Raw genomic sequence first — 21390 nt, forward strand, 5'->3', positions numbered from 1 at the left:
ACCATGTGATCGCTCTGTTGAGCGATCACAGGGGTCCTAATCTGTCGCAGGGAGACTGTCTGGGCTGCAGGCAGTCTCCCCACACCGGTGCCAACGCTGATCGCCGCCGGGGGAACGACGGCGATTGGGTAAGTACATATTATCGTTAGGACGGTTCAGGACCGGCACCGGTCGGCAAGGCAAAAATGCCGATGACGGTCCTGAACCGTCCTAAGTCGTTAAGGGGTTAATGTATTTGTTCTGGTGAGTATAAAAGCTCCCTTCAGGCATTTTCATGTAAACACTGCCTTTCCATAGGGATACAGGTTACCACAGGTAGCCTAAAATACAATAAAAACAGCAAAACATAGTGTGAACCATAAAAGGACTTGTAAAAGTGAGGGGTAAGGTTGGACTCTCACTCACATGGCTCAGAGCCGTCCCAGGCTCTGTATAATTGGCTCAAGGGTGCCACAAATGGCTGGAACCGTCTTGGTCTCCCTAAAGAATGGAATAATGATGGGGATGGATCCTCAATAAAATACTTTTATTATATAAAATACAAGTAAAATAAAAATATATAGAGAGATTGGGTACTAACATATATACAATATGTGGGAGTGACCAACTCTCTTTGGTAAGTCTCACTCACCACCTGTTCAGTGACCCAAAATTAAATGCTTTTGTTGTCGGTGGTCAGCAGACGCGTTTCGGCTCGAGTGGCCTTCTTCCGGTAGCCTTCTTCTGGAAGTTAATACCCAATCTCTATATATATTTTTATTTTACTTGTATTTTCCATTCTTTGGTCACCATCCATCACCATCATTATTCCATTCTTTGGGGAGACCAAAACGGTTCCAGCCATTTGTGGAACCCTTGAGCCAATTCTGAGCCATGTGAGTGAGAGTCCAACCTTACCCGTCACTTTTACAAGTCCTCTTACAGTTCACACTATGTTTTGCTGTTTTTTATTGTATTTTAGGTTACATGTGGTAACCTGTATCCCTCAACTTAGAGGAAAAAAGTCTGTATAATTGCATTTGTATTGCACTTTATCTCCACTTATTGTGTCACAGGTTTTCTTCCTGGCTAGTATAATACACTACTTCTTTTTGGTTTTAAGTATTTTTCAGTGTTGGGGAATCACTGTTTTTAGCTAGCTTGACACATCACTACTTTTTGTGGATCTTAACTATTCTCATTTTGCAAGACTGCAGGGGCTGCATGTGTGCCTACAAATAAATCCCTTCCTTACGATGCAATGATTTTGGTGCTTAGTCTCTTTAACTGAAGATTTGAAACCAAACATTTTAGGATTTAATCAGATTCTTCCCCATTTTACATTCAAACGGAATGTTCACAATATCCACATATTTTTTGGCTATTTGAAATGTTTAACAGTCTGTTGTTAAGTGGTTCTTTTTGCATGCATATCTAGATTTGTGTTTGATTTTTAACGTATGAAAGCATTTTATTGCAACAGTTAGTTCTCATTTTAATTTTTATATTTGATACTGTAGGTTAAGATGTTCTGTTTGCAACTATGTATGTTTTTGGTCTTTTTGCTCTCTAACATCAATGTAGTAACATGTTTCAACGCCTATTTATTACTGAGAATTAAAATCATAGAGATTATCAACGGTTTAGCCCTTAGGGCAGTTTAGTCCCATGAAGCCTCCTCCGTGTATATTTTGCAGCCTACAGAAATAAGCTGACACCCTTAATTATGGTCTGTTCTATATCAATCCATTGTTGTTTAAACATCTTGCCTTCCTGATAGCACTGCTGGACTCATTGCTTGCAAGCTAGCATCTGATGCTTCAGTCATCTACTCTTTGTCCCAACTTTATTTTACTTTTGCTAAACAAATATGCCAGAGTATTTTACTTATATCCAGGAAAGTTTCATTATTTTAATGTGAGAAGACCTACCACCTGACTTGCATGCCTGCACACGACTCCTCGCACACACAGAGTTCTGGTTTCACAATATGTTTGAAATGTTATTAACCATTGAAATGCAGGGATGATTAATAGTTTTCCATTTTATCATTCATAGTGTTAAATTATCATTTGTGAAAATCATTGGTGTAGTGTACGTTAACTCACATTTCTGTGTGAAAGACTCCACGGAATCTAGATTTCTCAGGCAGTAAATCTAATCTTGATTTGCTCTGGGATAGGTGTATTGACCTTGTCTGTCCCTTTAATTTTTAAATGTGCATTAGATCAACGTAAATGGAAAGCTACATTTGCATTAAATTATTTATCATGTATACATATTATAAGTGTTTGTTGGGTTTGTGTTTTTCAAGTCTTACAGCTATAATAAATGTGGCAGGTTTTGCTCTTCAGCTATTATGCTAATGGACCGCTGCTCCAATAATGCCTAGATGGCTCAATTTTGTCATTGTGTAGTAGTAGACTGTTAAGGGAATTACACTTTACATCACCTGGCTTGCTAATGGTGGTATATATCTAAACTAGTGTATGAACCCAGCAAATTCAGATACATGCATAATACAGTCTTTATCTGACATACATGTTAATGCTGTAATAATGTAATATTTAATAATTGGTGTATTTTATTTGTTAATTATATATTTGAAATTACTTTCTAGTTAATGAGTTTATACTGTTTTTGTTTTGTTTTGTTTTTTCTCTCAAGGCCCAGATTGTCCTGTTAATCATTTTGCTGCTGGCTATTGTTGACTACTTCATAGGATCAGTCATTCCTATGGAGGACAAGAAAGCAAAAGGGTTCTTTGGTTATAAAGGTAAGTGAACTGTCAGAATCCAGGCAACCGCATCCTCTGTGCACACGTTTTCTCTCTCCAGTGTGTATTCTGCAGCGTGAAATTCAATTGCTAGAATATATGACTGAGAGATTAGCATTTACATAAAAAAAACAAAAAAAAAACATGTATAGAATCCCTTTTGTTGTGGTTAGAATGAATTTGAAATGCACCTTTCATGCTTACCATAATTTGATATCACTTACCCTGGATTTTGCTAACCTAATTACCCTGGGCTAACTGATGGTGTATTACCACCCTATATATCCATTTGTAACTTAGCAAAACGGGATCTAGTATTCAAAGCACCTGGAGCACCTGTTTTTATAGCTCTGTTTTGCAAGTGTTAGTGCACTTCAATATTCCTATGTTATATGACACTATTTATTATTATTTTTTTTATGGCAGCTGAAATTTTTTCTGAAAACTTTGGTCCAGCTTTCCGAAATGACGAAACCTTTTTCACAGTGTTTGCCATTTTTTTTCCTGCTGCAACTGGCATCTTAGCAGGAGCAAATATCTCAGGTGATCTTGCGGTGAGTATCAGGTGTAATGTGTAAGTATTGATTTATAGGGAAGCATTTTTCATTAAGACTGCATTTTAATTTTTTTTTTTTCCTTTAGGATCCTCAACAAGCCATACCTAAAGGAACAATGTTGGCCATTCTTATAACCACCATTGTCTACATGGGTGTTGCTGCCTCTGTAGGTAAGATACAACTATCAGGTGCCCTTATGTTTGTACAACAGTGCTGTGTAGAGCCGAGGTGGCCATCTTTTTACTTACAGAATTTGTTAGGTAACTGAACTGCTTCCTAATGACATTTATAACTGTTATGAAAGAAAGGAGAAAAGTGTGTACCTAAAACATTTTCATTATATACTGCATTACAATTAAAAGTATCAAGTAAAAGTAAAGATATAGTATATTTGGGAGGGGGAGTTGGCGTTTGATGCAGAAATTTGAAAAATTAGAGTACAAATACAGAGTTTAAAAAAAAAAAGGCTTGTTTTTTCATTTTCCTACTAACCACATCTGTTTTCTTGTTCACAGGTTCATGTGTTGTTCGCGATGCAACTGGGAACATTAATGACACCCTTTCCATGGCAATAACAAACTGCACTGAAGCAGCGTGTAAACTAAATTATGACTTTTCAGAATGTAGATCAAAGGAATGTAAATATGGACTAATGAATAACTTCCAGGTATACCCTCGAACCCATTAAGGTGGAAATTGTTTAGGTTATCACTGTGTAATACGATAAAGACAATTCCTCAATTCACTCTCTCTCTGATTGTGTAAGTCTGTAACTGCAATTTAAAACATATACCCAACTACTGGGTACTTTTAAGCAGTGGTAGGCTTATATCATGTATGATCATATTTTAATTTCATGTATGTGTGTTCATGTGTCCTTTCTCTTATAGTGGAAGTTTGGCCAACTTTAATAGACATATCCATCACAACAAATGTCTCATTATTGTGGCCTTGATTTGCCTTGAAAAATGAATGTACTTCGCAGCAGTTTCACTTCAAACCATTATATAATCATATTTTGTAAATGCATCCCAATGAATTTAGATAAGGTTATAGTGAAGTTTAGGGGTTTTAATTTAGAATGTGATGCACTGTACTGTGTATATACTTTTTGTTTAAACTACATTATAGTTTTAAGATATAACTGTTCTTTATAAAAGTACATTTTTATGTGTTATCGCCTTGTCACACTCATTGTTAATGAACTAGTTGGCTCTTCCTTGGGAATACATGAGACAGCTATATGTGTATGGCCATGTCTGAGCTTGTTGTGATGTTCCTTTGAGCTTTAAGGCAGAAATCGTGTTTGCTTACCTCCTATAAATGCAGTCAGATGCCATGTTGATCCCTGCTCACGCTGTCTGTTTTCCTTTGCTTTTGGAAGTCAAACAGAGGGGGCAGCAAAACATTCATACTGTTCTGATCTTTCAGCGGGAAGTGAATATCTGAATTATTATGCAAGACTGCATGCTCTTTTATTTGGCTCTTCAAATAAATATTAATAGATGTTTTCAACCTTGTTTTTTGTTTTGTTTATATTTTGTTTTATATTTATTTCCAACCATTTTACTCTACACTAGCTTAATCCACTCTTAGTCTTAAAGTTTATTAACATTTTTCTCCAATATTCATGGTACCGTACCAGTAGGAATGCATGTCCTAGAAAGAAGGATGGTTTCTTGTTTTCTAACCTTGAACAATTCTGAGCCTTGTTGTGTAAGGTTGATAAAACAGACCCTCTATCTTCCTTTGTCATTGGTATTTCTAAACGTATGTTGTATAATAGGTAGACCTACAGCTTTTATGAAATAACATCTCCCATAATTTACAAGCTCTGGGCTGGGTTGGAACTGTGGTAAAAAAATGTTCCAAACAATTTATCTACAGAAGTTACCATTAAAGTATATGGGAATTTTTGTAGATCTATTATTTGGAAAGTTTTTCGAATCCTATTGAAACCATTTGAAAAGCTTATCAAAACAGGACCATAGTCCCTTAAGAAATGGAGAATTCCTTTTTGGCTGGCATACACTGGCAAATCGTTGTAGAAGACCTAAAGTGCTACAATAGCTGGATGGTTACTTATCATTATTTGCAACCATACTTTTCCATATGACTTGGTATGCTTCAGTTGAGCAGATTTTTTTGACATTTAAAGTGGTCTTAGTGCAGTGCCCCTGTCCTCTTAACTCTGCAATCTAGAACATTGTAGTTTTGGTGAATCTGCAATGTTTACATTGCAGACTTAAGACAACATTTTGTTCCCCATTGCCGTAGCGTCGTGGGAGGAGACCTAGCCAGAGCCGAGGGAGCCTCAGCACTAGAAAGAGGTATCTTAGTTTTTTTTTTGGCTTTTTAATCCTTTTATTCACTTGGGGAGGAAGAGGCCCTAAAGAAATAGGAACAGGGACACTATCATGCTAGGATTGCAGTTTTGTATTTAAATAAAATGTTCATGTTATCTCTAATAATCTATATTTTCTGTAATGCTCCTTTTCCCCAGGTAATGAGTATGGTTTCTGGATTTGCACCTCTCATCACTGCTGGGATTTTTTCTGCTACCCTCTCTTCTGCCCTTGCATCGTTAGTCAGTGCACCAAAAGTGTTCCAGGTAAGAAAACAATGAAGGAATTGTCGGTCTCCTGCCCACAAACAAAAAGTTAAACCAATAGGGGTAGATGGATATGAATGAGAAGTAAGGGAAATCACCAGTAGGATTTTGTCCCCAATATTGTGAAACGTGTTAATAGTGCCATGAATCGTGGATTTCTAATATTTATCTGTGGAATTAAAGGGATGCTATAAGTGCCAGGAGTACAATGCTCCCTCTGCCTCCCCACTCCCTCACCCCCCCCCCCCACCCCCACCCCCCACCTGCCTGGGTGAATAAAGAGTTAAAAACCCTTTATGTACTTACTTGATCCCAGCTCCGATTTCCCTCGGGGCTAGGTCATGGCTCCTCCAATGTCCCGCGACAAGCAGGTGCTAATGCGCATGCACGGCATATGGCACACGCGCATAAATTCTAACTCCTTCCTTGATCCCTTTTCAATCTGGCTTTTACCCCCTCCACTCTACTGAGATTGCTCTTATTAAAGTTACAAATGACCTAATCACAGCTAAATCCAAAGGCCACTACTCCATATTAATTCTTCTTGACCTCTCTGCTGCCTTTGACACTGTTGATCATGTCCTCCTCCTCCTCCAAACTCTTCAATCCCTTGGCCTCTGTGACACTGTCCTCTCGTGGTTCTCCTCCTATCTCTCCCAACGTTCATTTAGTGTCTCCTTTTGCAATGACACCTCCTCCTCTCGCCCTGTCTCAGTTGGAGTCCTGTTTGTGACTAAGTGGCTACTAAAAAAGACTAAACATACCCCACTTTCAATACCTTGGGTTGTCTACTTTTTCAAATGGTATGCCATTATGGGGGTAATTCTCATTCCTGGGCTACCACACCGTCTCAAAGGTAACATTACTAATCAGGCACATTTCAATGTGAAAATGGAACATTCTATATTTGACCCTGTAACTTTCCAAAACACCATAAAACCTGTTAATGGGGGTACTGTTGTACTTGTGAGACATCGCTGATTATAAATATATGCATTTTTTTTGCAGTAAAACCAAACAGTATTATGACATTCACAGCTAAAATGTCAGACGGAAATACAAATTAAAAAAAAAATAATCTTATTTTCTCACATTTTTTTAAAATTTTATTCATAATAAATTATGTTCCATATATGAATAGTTAATGATAAATTAAAGCCCTGTTTCTCCTGAACAAAATTATATATAATAAGTGTGGGTGCACTTAATGTGACCGCGTTGAATTACGGTTGAACAGACATATAGTGCAAATTCCAGTTTTTGTTTACGTTTTGTTTTGATCAGAACGTGCACTATTGACTCTGTCCTGAAGGGGTTAACATTACAGCACTAAGTTCAAAAGGAACACTGTACCCAGACCACTTCAATGACCTGAAGTGGTCTGGTTGCCTGGAGTGTACCTTTAATTGTTGCAGTCAGAAAGGATAATATTAGCTGGCATTAAAATGTGTTAGATAAAGCAGGAACATGTCTAGATGGTAGCATTACAGAGGTAAAATAAATTGAGCATCTAAAAAAAATAGTATCTTTTGGTGAGCTTGTCACACTCCCAGAAATGTGCAAAAAGGAACCAATATACTTGTTGCATCTGCAACATATGGTAAATACGTTAAGATAGATCTGGGCTATTTATTTTATAATTAGTTATTTGAAGTAACATTCTAATTTCCCCAATGTGAAACCTACTTAGAAGCTTGAACAAGCCACTACTGATTGGATATCATTGGAAAACAAATAGTGTAACTTCTACTAGTATTACAATCTGATAAATGTGCATAAATATTAACAGTATAACATAGTCTTCAGAATAAATAGGTGTTTACATCTTTTCCATGAAAAACAGCCATTTCTGCTTATTCTTTAGATTGTTAGCTGAGCCTTCTTTTATTAAAAACAAACCAAATCAAATAAAAACCCATCTCCTGCTGACATGTTATGAGAGTTGTAACATTTAAACATTTGTGGCTGCAAGCGATGTTATCCACCCACCAGGAAAAATATGAACAGGAAATTAAAACAATGTGCTCTGTGAGTAAAGTATGTATGTAAATTTAGAAATGTCATTTATGAATGAATGCCATAGTACAGTGAATTAATTATGTAAATAGCCTGTAAATAAAACAATAATATTGTGACAGCTTTTGAGAGAGTGTGTGAGCACGTGCTGTGGGAGACAGCTTATAAACCTTCAGAATAATTTGTATACCTGCATTGCTTTGACAATTAATGTGATCTGATCTTTGTTGAACTTGTTGAGCCAGCGTTACCTCTCTTTGTTGAAAAGAAAAAAGTGCACAACCTCTACATAATCAGCTCAGTTGATGGATTAGGTTGAGTCAGATGCTACAATCAATGAAATGACAAGCAGGTGTGAGTTTGAGGGACCCTTCTCTATAAAACAAATACAAACTTTGGTTGTCACTACTGGGGTCTGATTTGTATTACACTGGGTTGTGAAATTAGTCATACCTCAATTAAAACAGAGGGTTTAAAACAAAAACAAAAAATGGCCTTAAAAAAAAAAAAAAAAAAGGAAACCGTTAAATAACGTGAGTGGTTCACTGGCTTTGTATCTCTTCCTGAGTTGTGTTTCAAAGCTTTTGTATACAGCAAGCATAACCTCAAAGGAATCCATGTTTAAAATGGAATAATGAGGCAACAATTTGATTCTTTGTTGAACTAATTTGCATATATCCACCCAGAATCCCTTGCAGTAGCAACATCACTGCAAATTTGAGATTTCTGTGGGAAAAGCAAGTCTTATGGCTTGTCTGGTGTGCAGATCTGTGTTTAACTGTGTGTTTCTGTATGTATATATATATATACCTATATCTCATTGAGGTATTCAGGAGACACCAAAGGTAGAGTGTTTTTAGAAGGTTCCAAAGCACCCCAACGTGGAATATTTTTCTCATATTTCTCATAACACATGCATCTTTCATGTTGTATGATATTTTTGGATAAAGGTTAAGGTTGTGTAGGGTCTAATTTACAGCTTACTGATTATTGTTCATATAGTGATTAATATTTAGTGTAGCTTAGGGGTTAATTTATTTTAGTAAAGGAAAGAAACTTTTGGCAAGGGCAAGAGTGGAACATTTATGGTAAAGTGCTGCCTAAGGTTAGTGGGAGTTAAAAGTCTAGGGCAGCAGCTGTTTAAGTTGCCATTAATTTACCAATAAAAACCACATTCAATCCACATAAGCCAAGGGTGCTAAACATAGAATGTGACGTCAGATAAGAACCATTTGTCCAATCTGGTCTGCCCTATTTTTTTTTAATACTTTCATTAGTCCCTGACATTATCTTGTAGATAGGATAGCCTTATGCATATCCCACGAATGCTTAAACTCCTTCACTGTGTTAACCTCTACCACTTTAGCTGGAAGGCTATTCCATGCATCCACTACCCTCTCAGTAAAGTAATACTTCCTGATATTATTTTTTAAACTATGTCCTCTTGTTGTGGTAGTTTTTCTTCTTTTAAATATAGTCTCCTCATTTACTGTGTTGATTCCCTTTATGTATTTAAATGTTTCTATCATATCCTCCCTGTCTCGTCTTTCCTCCAAGCTATACATGTTAAGATCCTTTAACCTTTCTTTGTAAGTTTTATCCTGCAATCCATGAACCAGTTTAATAGCCCTTCTATGAACTCTCTCTAAAGTATCAATATCCTTCTGAAGATACGGTCTCCAGTACTGTGTACAGTACTCCAAGTGAGGTCTCACCAGTGTTCTGTACAATGGCATGAGCACTTCCCTCTTTCTACTGCTAATACCTCTCCCTATACAACCAAGCATTCTGCTAGCATTTCCTGCTGCTCTATTACATTGTCTGCCTACCTTTAAATCGTCAGAAATAATCACCCCTAAATCCCTTTCCTCCGTTGAGGTTAGAACTCTATCAAATATTCTGTACTCTGCCCTTGGGTTTTTACGTCCATGATGCATTATCTTGCACTTATCCACATTAAATGTCAGTTGCCACAACTCTGAGCATTTTTCTAGTTTTAGTTTACCTAAATCATTTGCCATTTGGCTTATCTCTCCTGGAACATCAACCCTGTTACATATCTTAGTATCATCAGCAAAAAGACATACCTTACCATCAAGACCTTCTGCAATATCACTAATAAACAAGAGCATGGGCTAGGAGAAGCCCAACAATAATAAATACCGGTAACAGAGAAGAGGTCCAGGCATTTTAAATAGCTTCAGACACGTTTATCGGAACATGAGGAATACTGCAACGATATTGGGCATTGAAATAACAGGCAGATCATGTAAAAAACAAAATAAATAATAATAAAAATGAATATATATATATATATATATATATATATATGTTGTTAAATTAAATTTTATTGATCTTTCATGAATGCTGCACAGGAGCAGCAAAATTCATTCTTTTGGAAGTATTATTTGCATAACTGTTTATAAATGCATGAGTGAATGGGTAGGTTTGTATGTGTATTTGTGCATGATTGGATGATTGGTTAGTCCTCTATATATGAGTTATTTATATATAAATATGTATGTGTATATATTTTGCTAAATGTATAATGAAGATTTATTTTCAAATGTAAACAGTAGGGGGGTCGGGTGTTTAATTTAAACATGCATCTACAGAGCCAAGCTTGATGAAATGTTTTTTTTTTTTTTTTTTATTTAAACTATTGTGATTGAATGTGTTCTAAGTCTGTTCCTTTATTCTACCTCTCTATATATCCACCAGAATGGATTATTTAGAGCCACTGGTTGTTGATCTGTTTAATGTGTTCTGTTTGCCTCATGGACTATTGATTAGTTTATCAATTAAACATGAAAACACCCTAAAATCATACTGTTATGCTGTTTCGAGTCTGTTAAAATCGCAAGACTACATGTGCTGTAGATGATGTAACTTGTCCCCGTAGCTTTAGAAATCAAATGGTCATTAGAACTATCAGGCTGGCTCTGCTCATTGCTGTCTGAGAGCCCAGGTTTCTCTACTTTCCTTGATTGCTTATAGCCTGTTTATATATTAATCTCTCTCTCAATGCATGTGTTCTTATAAGCTCTATTTCTGATTAGTTTCTCATGTTACTCATATTGATTAGTGCATGAGGTGAAAACTAAAGTGTGCGTGAGTGTATATACGTTCAATTTAGTTTATAATTTCAAAATCATCTTCCCGTGGAAGAACATAATAGCTTTTTGGTATTGCTATATGTGTGCTTGCATGTTAAGGAAACAGTATCTCACATTGTGAGTGTCTTTCTGTTTTGGTATATAGTTACTACTTATGTCTGTCCTTACAAACACTGTATGCAGGTGTGAATAATATTTTTTTTAGAGGGCGTAAAAAAGTTGTAAAAATGTTAATACCGGTTATAAATTACCTGTTAGCATACAAGGAGACATTTGGCTTGATTAATTGTTTCCTTACCACTCATTGTAGTTTTTAATGCTTGTCTTAATCCAGATAGGTTAACTATCATCTCTCTACCTTTTGTTGCAACAGCAATTCTCCAGTACTTTATTGAACAAACAAATTAGCTGATGCAGGAAGCGGAAAAAAGTTCATTTTTTCCCACCTCAGGTTGCCTGAGGGCCAGGGAAGGTAGAGGGCAGGGAATCTGATGGCAAGGGATGGTGGGGGAGCAGAGAAACTGAGGGCTGTGAATGGCAGGGAACCTGAGGACTAGGGATGGTAGAGAACTGGGAACCTGAGGACTAAAGATGGTGGGGGAGCAGAGAAAGTGATGGCACGGGATGGTGGAGGGGAGCGAATCTGAGGGCTAGGGATGGTGGAGGGCAGGGAACCGGAGGGCAATGGATGGTGGGGGAGCAGAGAAACTGAGGGCTGTGAAGGGCAGGGAACCTGAGGGTTAGAGAGGTGGTGGAAGGAAGGGTACATGAGGGCTAGGGAAGGTGGAAGGAAGGGTACATGAGGGCTAGGGAAGGTGGAGGAAAGGGTACATGAGGGCTAAGGAAGGTGAAGGGCAGGGAACTTGAAGGCTAGTAGGGTGAGGCGGCAGAGAACCAAAGAGCTGGGGTTGGTGGAAGATATGGAACATGAGGACGGAGGAGTTGGGTGAGCAAGGAACATGAGGACTTTGGCAGGAGAATGGCAACATTTTCATTATGGAGAAAAAGGGACAGTAACTGAATGGAGAATGATAAATGAGAGAACATGCAGGCTAGGGAGGTAGAGAGAGAATATTGCTAGGGAAGGGCAGAGAATATGAAATCGAAAAGAATGTGACAAGGCAGGTTAAATAATGTGTGAAAGACAGGCATATATACTTTTTATATGTACAACTTATGAATTGATGTATTAAATGTCATGTTTTTATGTAAACAAAAACAAAAAACTTACTGGCTGTTTCAACAATGTTCCAAAAGCATGAATGTTCCACATATGAATATCTTAAGAACCAAAGGGCAATCCTTTTGGCGTGTATGTTTTGGATCTGTTTCCACAAGCCTTATTACTTATTCTTTATTTCTTTCCAGGCCTTGTGTAAAGACAACATTTATCCTGGTCTTTTGATGTTTGCCAAAGGCTATGGAAAAAACAATGAACCCCTGCGTGGCTACCTACTAACATTCATAATTGCACTGGGATTCATTTTAATCGGTTAGTTTGTTAGCTTCTTGCCTATTTTATGTGTATTTATTATAGATTGTATATAGTATGTATGTCTTAATGTCTAACTTGACAGTATAAAATCCTTTTTTTTTCTTTTTTTTTTTCTTATATATTGCAAAGTTGGCATTGAAAAGATTGAAGTTTTTTTTATAATGCATTGCAATTTAGGGCCACAATATTGTATTGAAACCTGTTGTTTGTCTTATGTTTAATTTTTAGCTGAACTAAACACGATCGCCCCAATCATCTCCAACTTTTTTCTGGCTTCATATGCCTTAATAAACTTCTCTGTGTTCCATGCATCACTGGCCAAGTCTCCAGGTAAATGTTATGTGTTATGTGTATATGTCCTCCTCCAATGATGTCCACTGATCAAGGTAGTGGATGAGTTTGTCAATCCCTCGTTTCCCATTAGTCCCCTTTAGCATAAGTATATGTGATACAGGCATGCATACCTCATGGAAATTCTTCTCAAGCCTTCACAAAATCAGTTAAAGAAATCCACTGCAGCATCACTTGCATCCCCAGGCTGTGAAAGAGCGGTTTCTAACCAAAAACCTTATATGTGGTATATTTAAGTGGCAGGATAGTGATAGGTTTCATTATCAACAACACTGCCATTCAAATCTGCCGATTTACAAACAGCTTATTATCTATATATTTTTGGTTTGTTATTTGGTATTCATGTATTTATTTTGATCTTGCAAATTCAAAACATTCAGTTTTTTTTAAAGACAACCAGATCTTCATATTTTGTTCTCTTGTTCTAACATTTCTCTGATTAGAATTTTCACGCTACTACTGAATTTTTTATTTTCACTTTCTAGGGCTGTCAAATGGTCATGTGGTTGGTTCTGTTGTAGCGTAACTGAGAATAAAGAGACAGGCATAACAGTGCAGTGAAAATTATTTACTGGATCATTAGAGTAGTGTTACTGCCTATCATTGCTGTTGCCCTGTAGTTTCATTGACTTTGTGTTTTCTATTTTCAGGATGGCGTCCAGCTTTCAGATACTACAACATGTGGGTTTCACTCATTGGAGCCCTTCTATGTTGTGGAGTCATGTTTGTCATTAACTGGTCAGCGGCCCTTTTGACATATGTCATAGTCATTGGATTGTATATATATGTGACTTACAAGAAGCCTGGTAAGTATACTTTTCATCTTATGGGTGATGTGTTAATGGCAATCAAAATTACCAATATCTTCAATCTGGAGTATTTGTTGTCTAGGTTTGGAAAGCGAATGCTTTACATTGTTAGACTAGTCATGTGTCCAGATGCTTAATGTATTAAATTATTTCTCCCCATGTATAGTCCACATCCTTAATGCCAAATAAATCTGTTTACATTAAGGATTCTTACTTTTCAGTAGGACTCCTTGAAGAGACTGTTTAAATGTATTTTCTTTTTAAAATAATCATGTTAATAATCAGCAGAAAATTACATTTACTTATTTTAAAATGGTTAAAGCCCTAGCTGATTTTTCCAAGATTTTTTTTTTATTAAGCAATTTTACTTTTCAAAAGAGTCAAAATATGAAATATGTAACTAAAGTATTTCATACCAATCGACCCTGCCCTACCCAGTCACTGCTCACTTCAAACACGTATCTGAAAATTCACAACTTGAGACCAGCGACACCAACGAGATTCATGCATAGTGGTACTTGATTCTATAATCTGCAATATGGTTTTATCAAGCAAGGCTGGAGAAAGACGCTTTTGGTCAAAACGCTGTCAGGTCTGTCTTGCTGATGATTAAACAAAGGGCCAATTTGCACTTTCTTTTTGGGGTTTCCAGTCTCGTGTTGTGGATTGAAATTTTATATGGCAATGAAATTCAGTTTGTATCTGCACATATGTATGAAATGCTTGGCAAATAAAACCACAGCTACTCAGTTTATTGTATTGAATTTGCTATTCCTTTCAAGCATTTTACAAGTCTAATGCCATCTGTACTGGTTTCAAATTGCCATTGTTCCCTATTTTCACATGTGTAAGACATAATGGCATCATTGTACCATTGTTTATTTATTCATATCTCACAATGAGCAGAATTACTGATTGCATCACATTTAACTAAAAATGCTAATTTCTGATGGACTTGCCTTGTTTTGGTATGAATACAAAACTAAATACAAAGTGGAAAAGTTCTATTAGCTTTCATGGAGAAAGTTTATTTTTTGAGGGTGTTGCTAATCTGCACCTAAACTAATTTCCCCTTTAATCTGTGGAGTTATATATAAAGCACAGTTTGGGAGCAGAGTTTTTATGTAAGTGGGTGTAGACGATCACCACCTTTAACTCTAAACATATAATGGTCACTGCTCAGCTGTGCACCTATTCGCAAGCAATCATGGTGTTTGCTGTAATAATGGGACACTATAGTCACCAGAAGAAGTACAGCTAAATGTAGTTGTTCTGATGAGTATTCCATCTCTGCAGACTTTTTAGAGAATGTATCTTTTTTAGTTTGTTGCACTGTAATATATAATTCCCATTATGCTTTATGTGGCTTTGCCATTTGGAAACTACATATTATAATGAGTAAGGTTATGTTTAAAATATCTCAAGAGGTTTATATATATGATGACATGGAGAGTGAACACTTAATAATAATGATGATAATGAATAGTTAATAATGAATAGTTGTTAACTACGCTATACTATGGCTTGTTTTTTTATTTTATTTTTTTTATTAATGTAAAGGAGCACTCCAAGCAACATAACAAATACCAGAGCACTATAGTGGTTAGGGTGACAGGAGTGCCCTGTTATCACTCCTCCTAATTTAAGGAGTCAACCCATTTAGCAGCCTTTTGACGGCTTAACTGTGGTCTACTTGGCACATCTTAACTTCTCTTCTCCGACGGAAGGAGAGCAAGAAGTTATTTTAGTTAGTTCTTCTGAGCTGAGCACTGCAATGCAAGGATTGCTCATTGGCTGAAATTGTCAGTTATCTGCTTGGAGTGTTCTTTTAGCACAAAATTCCTGGTCCTATATTTCCTCACATGCAGACTCTGGACGGTCTTGGAATAAATGTTCCAGACCCATTTGCATCTTGGCAAATCAGTAAAAGTAGGAGACAAATGATGTTGAAATCCACCTGAGGAGTGTTTTTTTTGTTTTTTTATGCAGGACAGGTCTGTAGAATTTGTAACCTGTAACACAAGGCAGATGGCAGTCACTTATAATAAAGGAATATATTTGTGGTCAGGATGCTTCTGTCACTGCAGAATGTCAGGAGTCTGAATGGTTTACAGAAAGCTCCATTAGTCCCTGATCTTTTCCTGTCTGTCATATTGTGTTTTATTTATTTTTTTTCCCTCTCCTTTCCTTTCCTTTCCTTTTCATTTGACATAAAATACACGAGTAAACATAATTAGCTTTTGCAAGTATTCCTCTCCATTATTTTTGCTGGAGGAAAATTTAGTATAGAAGGCTAATACATGTGTTTACGGCCCATTGTTCCTGTTCATGCCGAGCAGCATATATTGTATTGTATTTAAAAACAACTAACTGAATCCACAGCTTAGGGAGGTGAGCACGTTGTTCGGATTGTAGGTAGTGTTGTTATTCCAGCACATGTAAAGTCACAAATGTACCAGTTGCATGGCCCGCAAAAGATTTTTCTCCATTTTTGGACAGTGTAACCCCTGACCTCTTGACCAGAATATAAACAACCACTATAAATTGCATACTGAACAAGAGAATAATTAGTTATTGTGTATTTCCTGAGATTTTCTATGTATATCAACGTAGATATTATAATTTATACGCTTGCAATAAAATTTCTAATTGGCATTTCAAACAGAGGTCAATAGAATTGCGTGTAGCCCAGCTGTGTACTGTTAAAAATAAAATATAATAATTGAGATACCCCATTCAATGGAATATATGCTATTCATGTGTCTTGTTTACATTGTCCCTTCAGTCCCTGTTTGTATTTTATTTGAATTTAAAGACATTAAGTAGTCACCCAGTGGTGGGTTGCTGCCATTGAACTATTAATACTAAAAATAAATTGTGTTGATGGAAAAATTGGGATAAAGTAAAACGAATTGTTAAGAAATAACAATAATCTTTCAGATGTGAACTGGGGATCCTCAACACAAGCTTTGACGTATTTGAATGCCTTGCAACACACCATCCGCCTTGCTGGAGTAGAAGACCATGTAAAAAATTTCAGGTACATTTAAATGCACAAAAAAAGAAGCTCAAATCTTTCCGGCAGTTCATATTCTGTCTGTTCTTTCTATTATTTATGCCCAGATTCTATGTAAAAAATTAAACCATAGAAATGAATATGAATGCAAAGCATATTATTATTATTATGAGAAAGTTTGATTGTTACACTTTAATGCCTTCTGTTTTGTCTTTCTAAAACAGGCCGCAGTGTCTTGTTTTAATAGGTGCACCAAATTCACGGCCTGCGCTCCTTCACTTAGTACATGCCTTTACAAAGAATGTTGGTTTGATGATCTGTGGACATGTTCATATGGTATGCGCTTGTAAACTTTTATCTATCTATTTATTCATGTTTTTCTAAGTAACTCACAGTTACCATGTATTTTATCCAATGAGCATGTGGCCATACGCCCTGATAGGAACAGTTTTTTAATTACAAATTATGGTTTCTTTTTATGAAAGGGTCCTCGCAGACAAGCTATGAAAGAATTAATAACAGATCAGGCTAAATACCAACGGTGGCTTATTAAGAACAAAACTAAAGCATTCTACTCACCAGTTCATGCAGAAGATTTACGAGATGGAGCTCAATATCTTATGCAGGTAAAATATGTTATTATATAATCTTACTTTAAAGAGAAAATATCTAGTTTTTCAAACCTTTTTCTTTTATAGTGCTTATCTTTCGCAATGGCCAAGCATACATCTCAACAAGTACAACCTTTCGGTGGGGGTTAATGTCTTTATATCAATAACACACATCCTGATCTGTCATTAAACCCAATCAGTTACTGACATATGGGATTTGGCTATTATTTTTAATATATTTTTAACTGCCACACTGTTTGTCATAGGATTTAGAGGATTTATAATTTCTGTAAAGGGACACTCCATTTAGAAAGTAGTTTTGCATCACCATGCATAAAAGTAGTATTCAAATAAGCAAGCACATTCTAAATCAAGTGGAAAGAACATAGTAAATGAATTAAAGACAAAAAAAGTTCAGATTTAAAATTACCTGCTGTCTGTTTTCTCTCCCTTGATACATGTTGATTGAAAGAGGGTATATTCAGAATTTAGGAAGTGATTACTATGTGTCATAGTATTTTATTTTCCTCAACCTGTGTGTATTTATTTGTTTGCATCAAATAGTTTTTCAGAGATTCTGGGCTTTCATTTTCTCTATTTTCCAATTCCCCTACTCTCTATAAAGTTATACAAATGCGCAATAAATATATTGTGCTGTAACTGCATTATTTTTGGAACATTGATAATACCAGGTGCTAAATAGTGCTCAGAATTACAAACAATTAAAATTAAACCTCATATAGCATAGGCTATCAGAGCCTTTAAACCTCACTGCACATATATGCACAGCATTCTTTGCAAACTCTGACATAACCCTTTCAGTGCTGCAGTGGAGGTTGGCTGCAAGCCTGAAAGTAAAAACCCATATAAACACACAACATACATTCAAATACATTTGGACGGATCTGTAGAAGTTAAATATCATTCATTGATTATGGTCTCCTCTATATCTACTTTTCTGTAGGCCTATTTTTATACTTATAATGGATTGATTTAATGCTCAATTTACATTTCACAGGCTGCTGGTATAGGGAGAATGAGACCAAATACGCTTGTGGTGGGCTTTAAAAACAACTGGATGCAGTGTGATATGAAAGAAGTGGATACCTATATTAATATTTTCCAGTAAGTAGAATCATCCTTTGGGCTGTGCTTACCAGTGCATGAAGGTTATAAATAAACCTTACAAAACCCATTCAATTGGTAAAGCACAATTCTGGAGCAAGGGTCTTGGAATAGAGCAATCAGAGAAAGCATTCATTTGGATTCCATGATGATTGTTTCACTTTAAGAATGTTTCTCTAGAACTGATCTTTATACATATCCCCCATGTGTTACAGAGATATAGATAATGGGGATTAATCTTAGATCTCTGTGAGGACAGTCACATTATCATAGGCATTGTATAAAGAGAGACATATGGTGGTCAGATTAATCTGATCAGAAGGTGTATTGTATTCCCCATGACATCAGTTAAGGACACATGCCTTTAGCTCAGAGTGTTCATGTGATCCATGATTGTCTTTTAGGCTTCAAGACATTCAGTGCAAAATTAGCTTTAAATTGCATACATTGTCTCTAAATCCGGGTAGGTAGATGATGTGATTCATTTAAAGCCAAACAGCAAATGCACCAGCTTTTTTTTTTATACCGACCCAGTTGTAATATAAGAATTAAATTTATCATGTGTGAAATAGCCTTTCTAAATGCCACATTTACAAAAGCTCTGCCATTGTCACATAACAATGATCCATCTCACTTTGATATTGGCAAATATAGTGTTAAATGAATAGTGTGCTCATCATCTACTAATTGGCCCCGCAGCAAATGGATATATTCCAGCAACATTTATAATCACCTGTGACCAAGAAGGTAGTCATTTTATTAGATTTTTGAAGGGCCATCAGCCTGAACAAGTAAATCAGACATATTTTATTGTTACTATATGTTAAATTCTCAACTGAATTTAAATAAAGAATAACAAAATAAAAAAAGTTAATATTTATTTAGAATTCAATAAAATAACAAGCTGTTTGTAGTACGTTTTAATCCATTTACATATAATGCACATGATTCGGTAGCAATAATTTTTTTCCTAATTTTCTATTAAATGCTCCCTGCAGATGTGCAATACATTTCTTAGGATCTCTTATGATGACATTAAAAATATCAGTACTGTACAGTGTTTGGCTGTCCTATGCAGATTGCAAAAGTATGAAAAATGTCATCTCCAAGACATACTGTTTAGTGGATGAACCTAATTGCTTGGCAAGTAGAATATGGTTATATTTACAGGTAGCTACAATTTCATTTCCTTAAAGGAATACAAAACCGTTTTCCTGGCACTATAGGGTTTTGGAGTGCTCCCCCCTCCCTCGTCACTTACCTTAATCCAGCGCCGGCTCCCTCGGTGCTGGTGATCTCTCCTCCCCCGCCAATGTCGGCTCCCAAATGGAGCCAAATTTACATGCGCGGCCAGAGGCGCGCACACTCAAATCCGCCCATAGGAAAGCATTGCTCAATGCTTTCCTAGGGAGATTCTTTTTGACACTGGACTCCGTGAGGATGTCCAGCGTCAAATAAGTGCCATTTACTCTGTGTAAATCGCGGAAGCACCTCTAGTGGCTGTCAGGGAGACCGCCACTAGAGGCTGGATTAACCCTCGATGTAAACATAGCAGTTTCTCTGCAGGGTGATCCACTAAACTAATAATTTTGTGAATGAACATGTAAATTGCAAAATTTAGGCTACAATAGTCAAGCTGCTAGTATAGCAAGTTGGAAAAAAATTTAAATCCGCTATTTTGGTTAAAATTATGCAATTTAGATTTTCCCTTCCTAATATTCAAAATTTAGTAAAAACCCTTTGACAAATGTTAAACCCTTCTTACATTTTATATATTTGTGTGTAATTTCCAAGTGTATTGTGCATGAATATATTATATATTGTTAACATAAGAATTTATAAAATTATTCTTATGATGATGCCCACACATACACTCACATACACTCATTAACAGACACTGGCTCACAATAATCCATACTGACACACACACATTGATCCATACTGACACACACACACACACAGTCATTGATACTGACACACACGGTGACCCATGCTGATACACACAGTGACATAACCCTTAGGTCCCCCCCAAACTCAGGGCCCCCCTCCTGCTTGGCTGAAGGGGTTAAAACACCTTCAGGTACTTACTTTATTCCAGCACCATTCTCCCTCGGCACTGGTGACCTCTCCTCCCACACTGACGTCGGCTCCCAAGTGGAGCGGAATGCGCATGCGCGGCCAGAACCGTGCGAGCATTAAAAACGCCCATAGGAAAGCATTTCTCAATGCTTTCCTATGGACGTTCTGCACGCTGAATGCGATTTTCGCATTCAGCGTCGCAGAAGCGCCTCTAGCGGCTGTCGGGAAGACAGCCACTAGAGGCTGGATTAACCCTGCAATGTAAACATAGCAGTTTCTCTGAAACTGCTATGTTTACATCTGAAGGGTTAAAACCTGGGGGACCTGGCACCCAGACCACTTCATTGAGCTGAAGTGGTCTGGGTGTCTATATTGGTCCTTTAAGGTCCTGATCTGATAGCAAGCCAATGACAGCTAAAAGAAGGGAAGCCCATTCCCAGCAGCCTGCCTGCAGCTCTATGTCTGCCCCCCCTGCTCACTCATCTCCCTGCATGCCTGCACTTTACACACAGGGCAGCAAAACTTAAAAAGACCCGCGTGGGCTGCCCTGTTGATGTCATGCCTCCCAAACACTCTGTGCATGAAAAGTTGTTGTAGGTATTGTACATACAATGCTTTTTAAATGTCATCGGCAGATATCATGCATATTATTTGGGTATTCGTTTGACTGGCAACTATTCACTTTGAAATAAGTTTAGAGCTCATATTTTAGCTTTAATCTATAACCATTTTTTGCTAATTATTTTGGGTTATTCTGTATGTCAAAAGGAATTTGTATTGCTACAGACTTACACAGTGTAGGCACTTAAGTTAGTGGTGCCAACCCTGTGACTAAAAGCCACGGCTCTG

General features: G+C 36.8%; 1 protein-coding gene across 2 annotated transcripts in view; it reads left to right on the forward strand.

Moving 5' to 3' along the window:
- SLC12A2 (solute carrier family 12 member 2) overlaps window positions 1-21390 on the forward strand; it is a 137750-nt gene that overhangs the window by 87747 nt on the left and 28613 nt on the right. For both annotated transcript variants that reach the window (XM_063454156.1, XM_063454158.1), the window contains exons 8-19: window positions 2647-2755; window positions 3182-3309; window positions 3398-3482; window positions 3828-3979; window positions 5816-5923; window positions 12424-12547; window positions 12779-12880; window positions 13552-13707; window positions 16651-16750; window positions 16951-17062; window positions 17212-17352; window positions 18356-18462. In XM_063454156.1, coding sequence (XP_063310226.1) covers window positions 2647-2755; window positions 3182-3309; window positions 3398-3482; window positions 3828-3979; window positions 5816-5923; window positions 12424-12547; window positions 12779-12880; window positions 13552-13707; window positions 16651-16750; window positions 16951-17062; window positions 17212-17352; window positions 18356-18462 — 1424 coding nt within the window. The remainder of the gene's footprint in view (window positions 1-2646; window positions 2756-3181; window positions 3310-3397; window positions 3483-3827; window positions 3980-5815; window positions 5924-12423; window positions 12548-12778; window positions 12881-13551; window positions 13708-16650; window positions 16751-16950; window positions 17063-17211; window positions 17353-18355; window positions 18463-21390) is intronic.

This window comes from Pelobates fuscus, chromosome 5, assembly GCF_036172605.1.
Source record: "Pelobates fuscus isolate aPelFus1 chromosome 5, aPelFus1.pri, whole genome shotgun sequence".
In the NCBI taxonomy this organism is placed as follows: domain Eukaryota; kingdom Metazoa; phylum Chordata; class Amphibia; order Anura; family Pelobatidae; genus Pelobates; species Pelobates fuscus.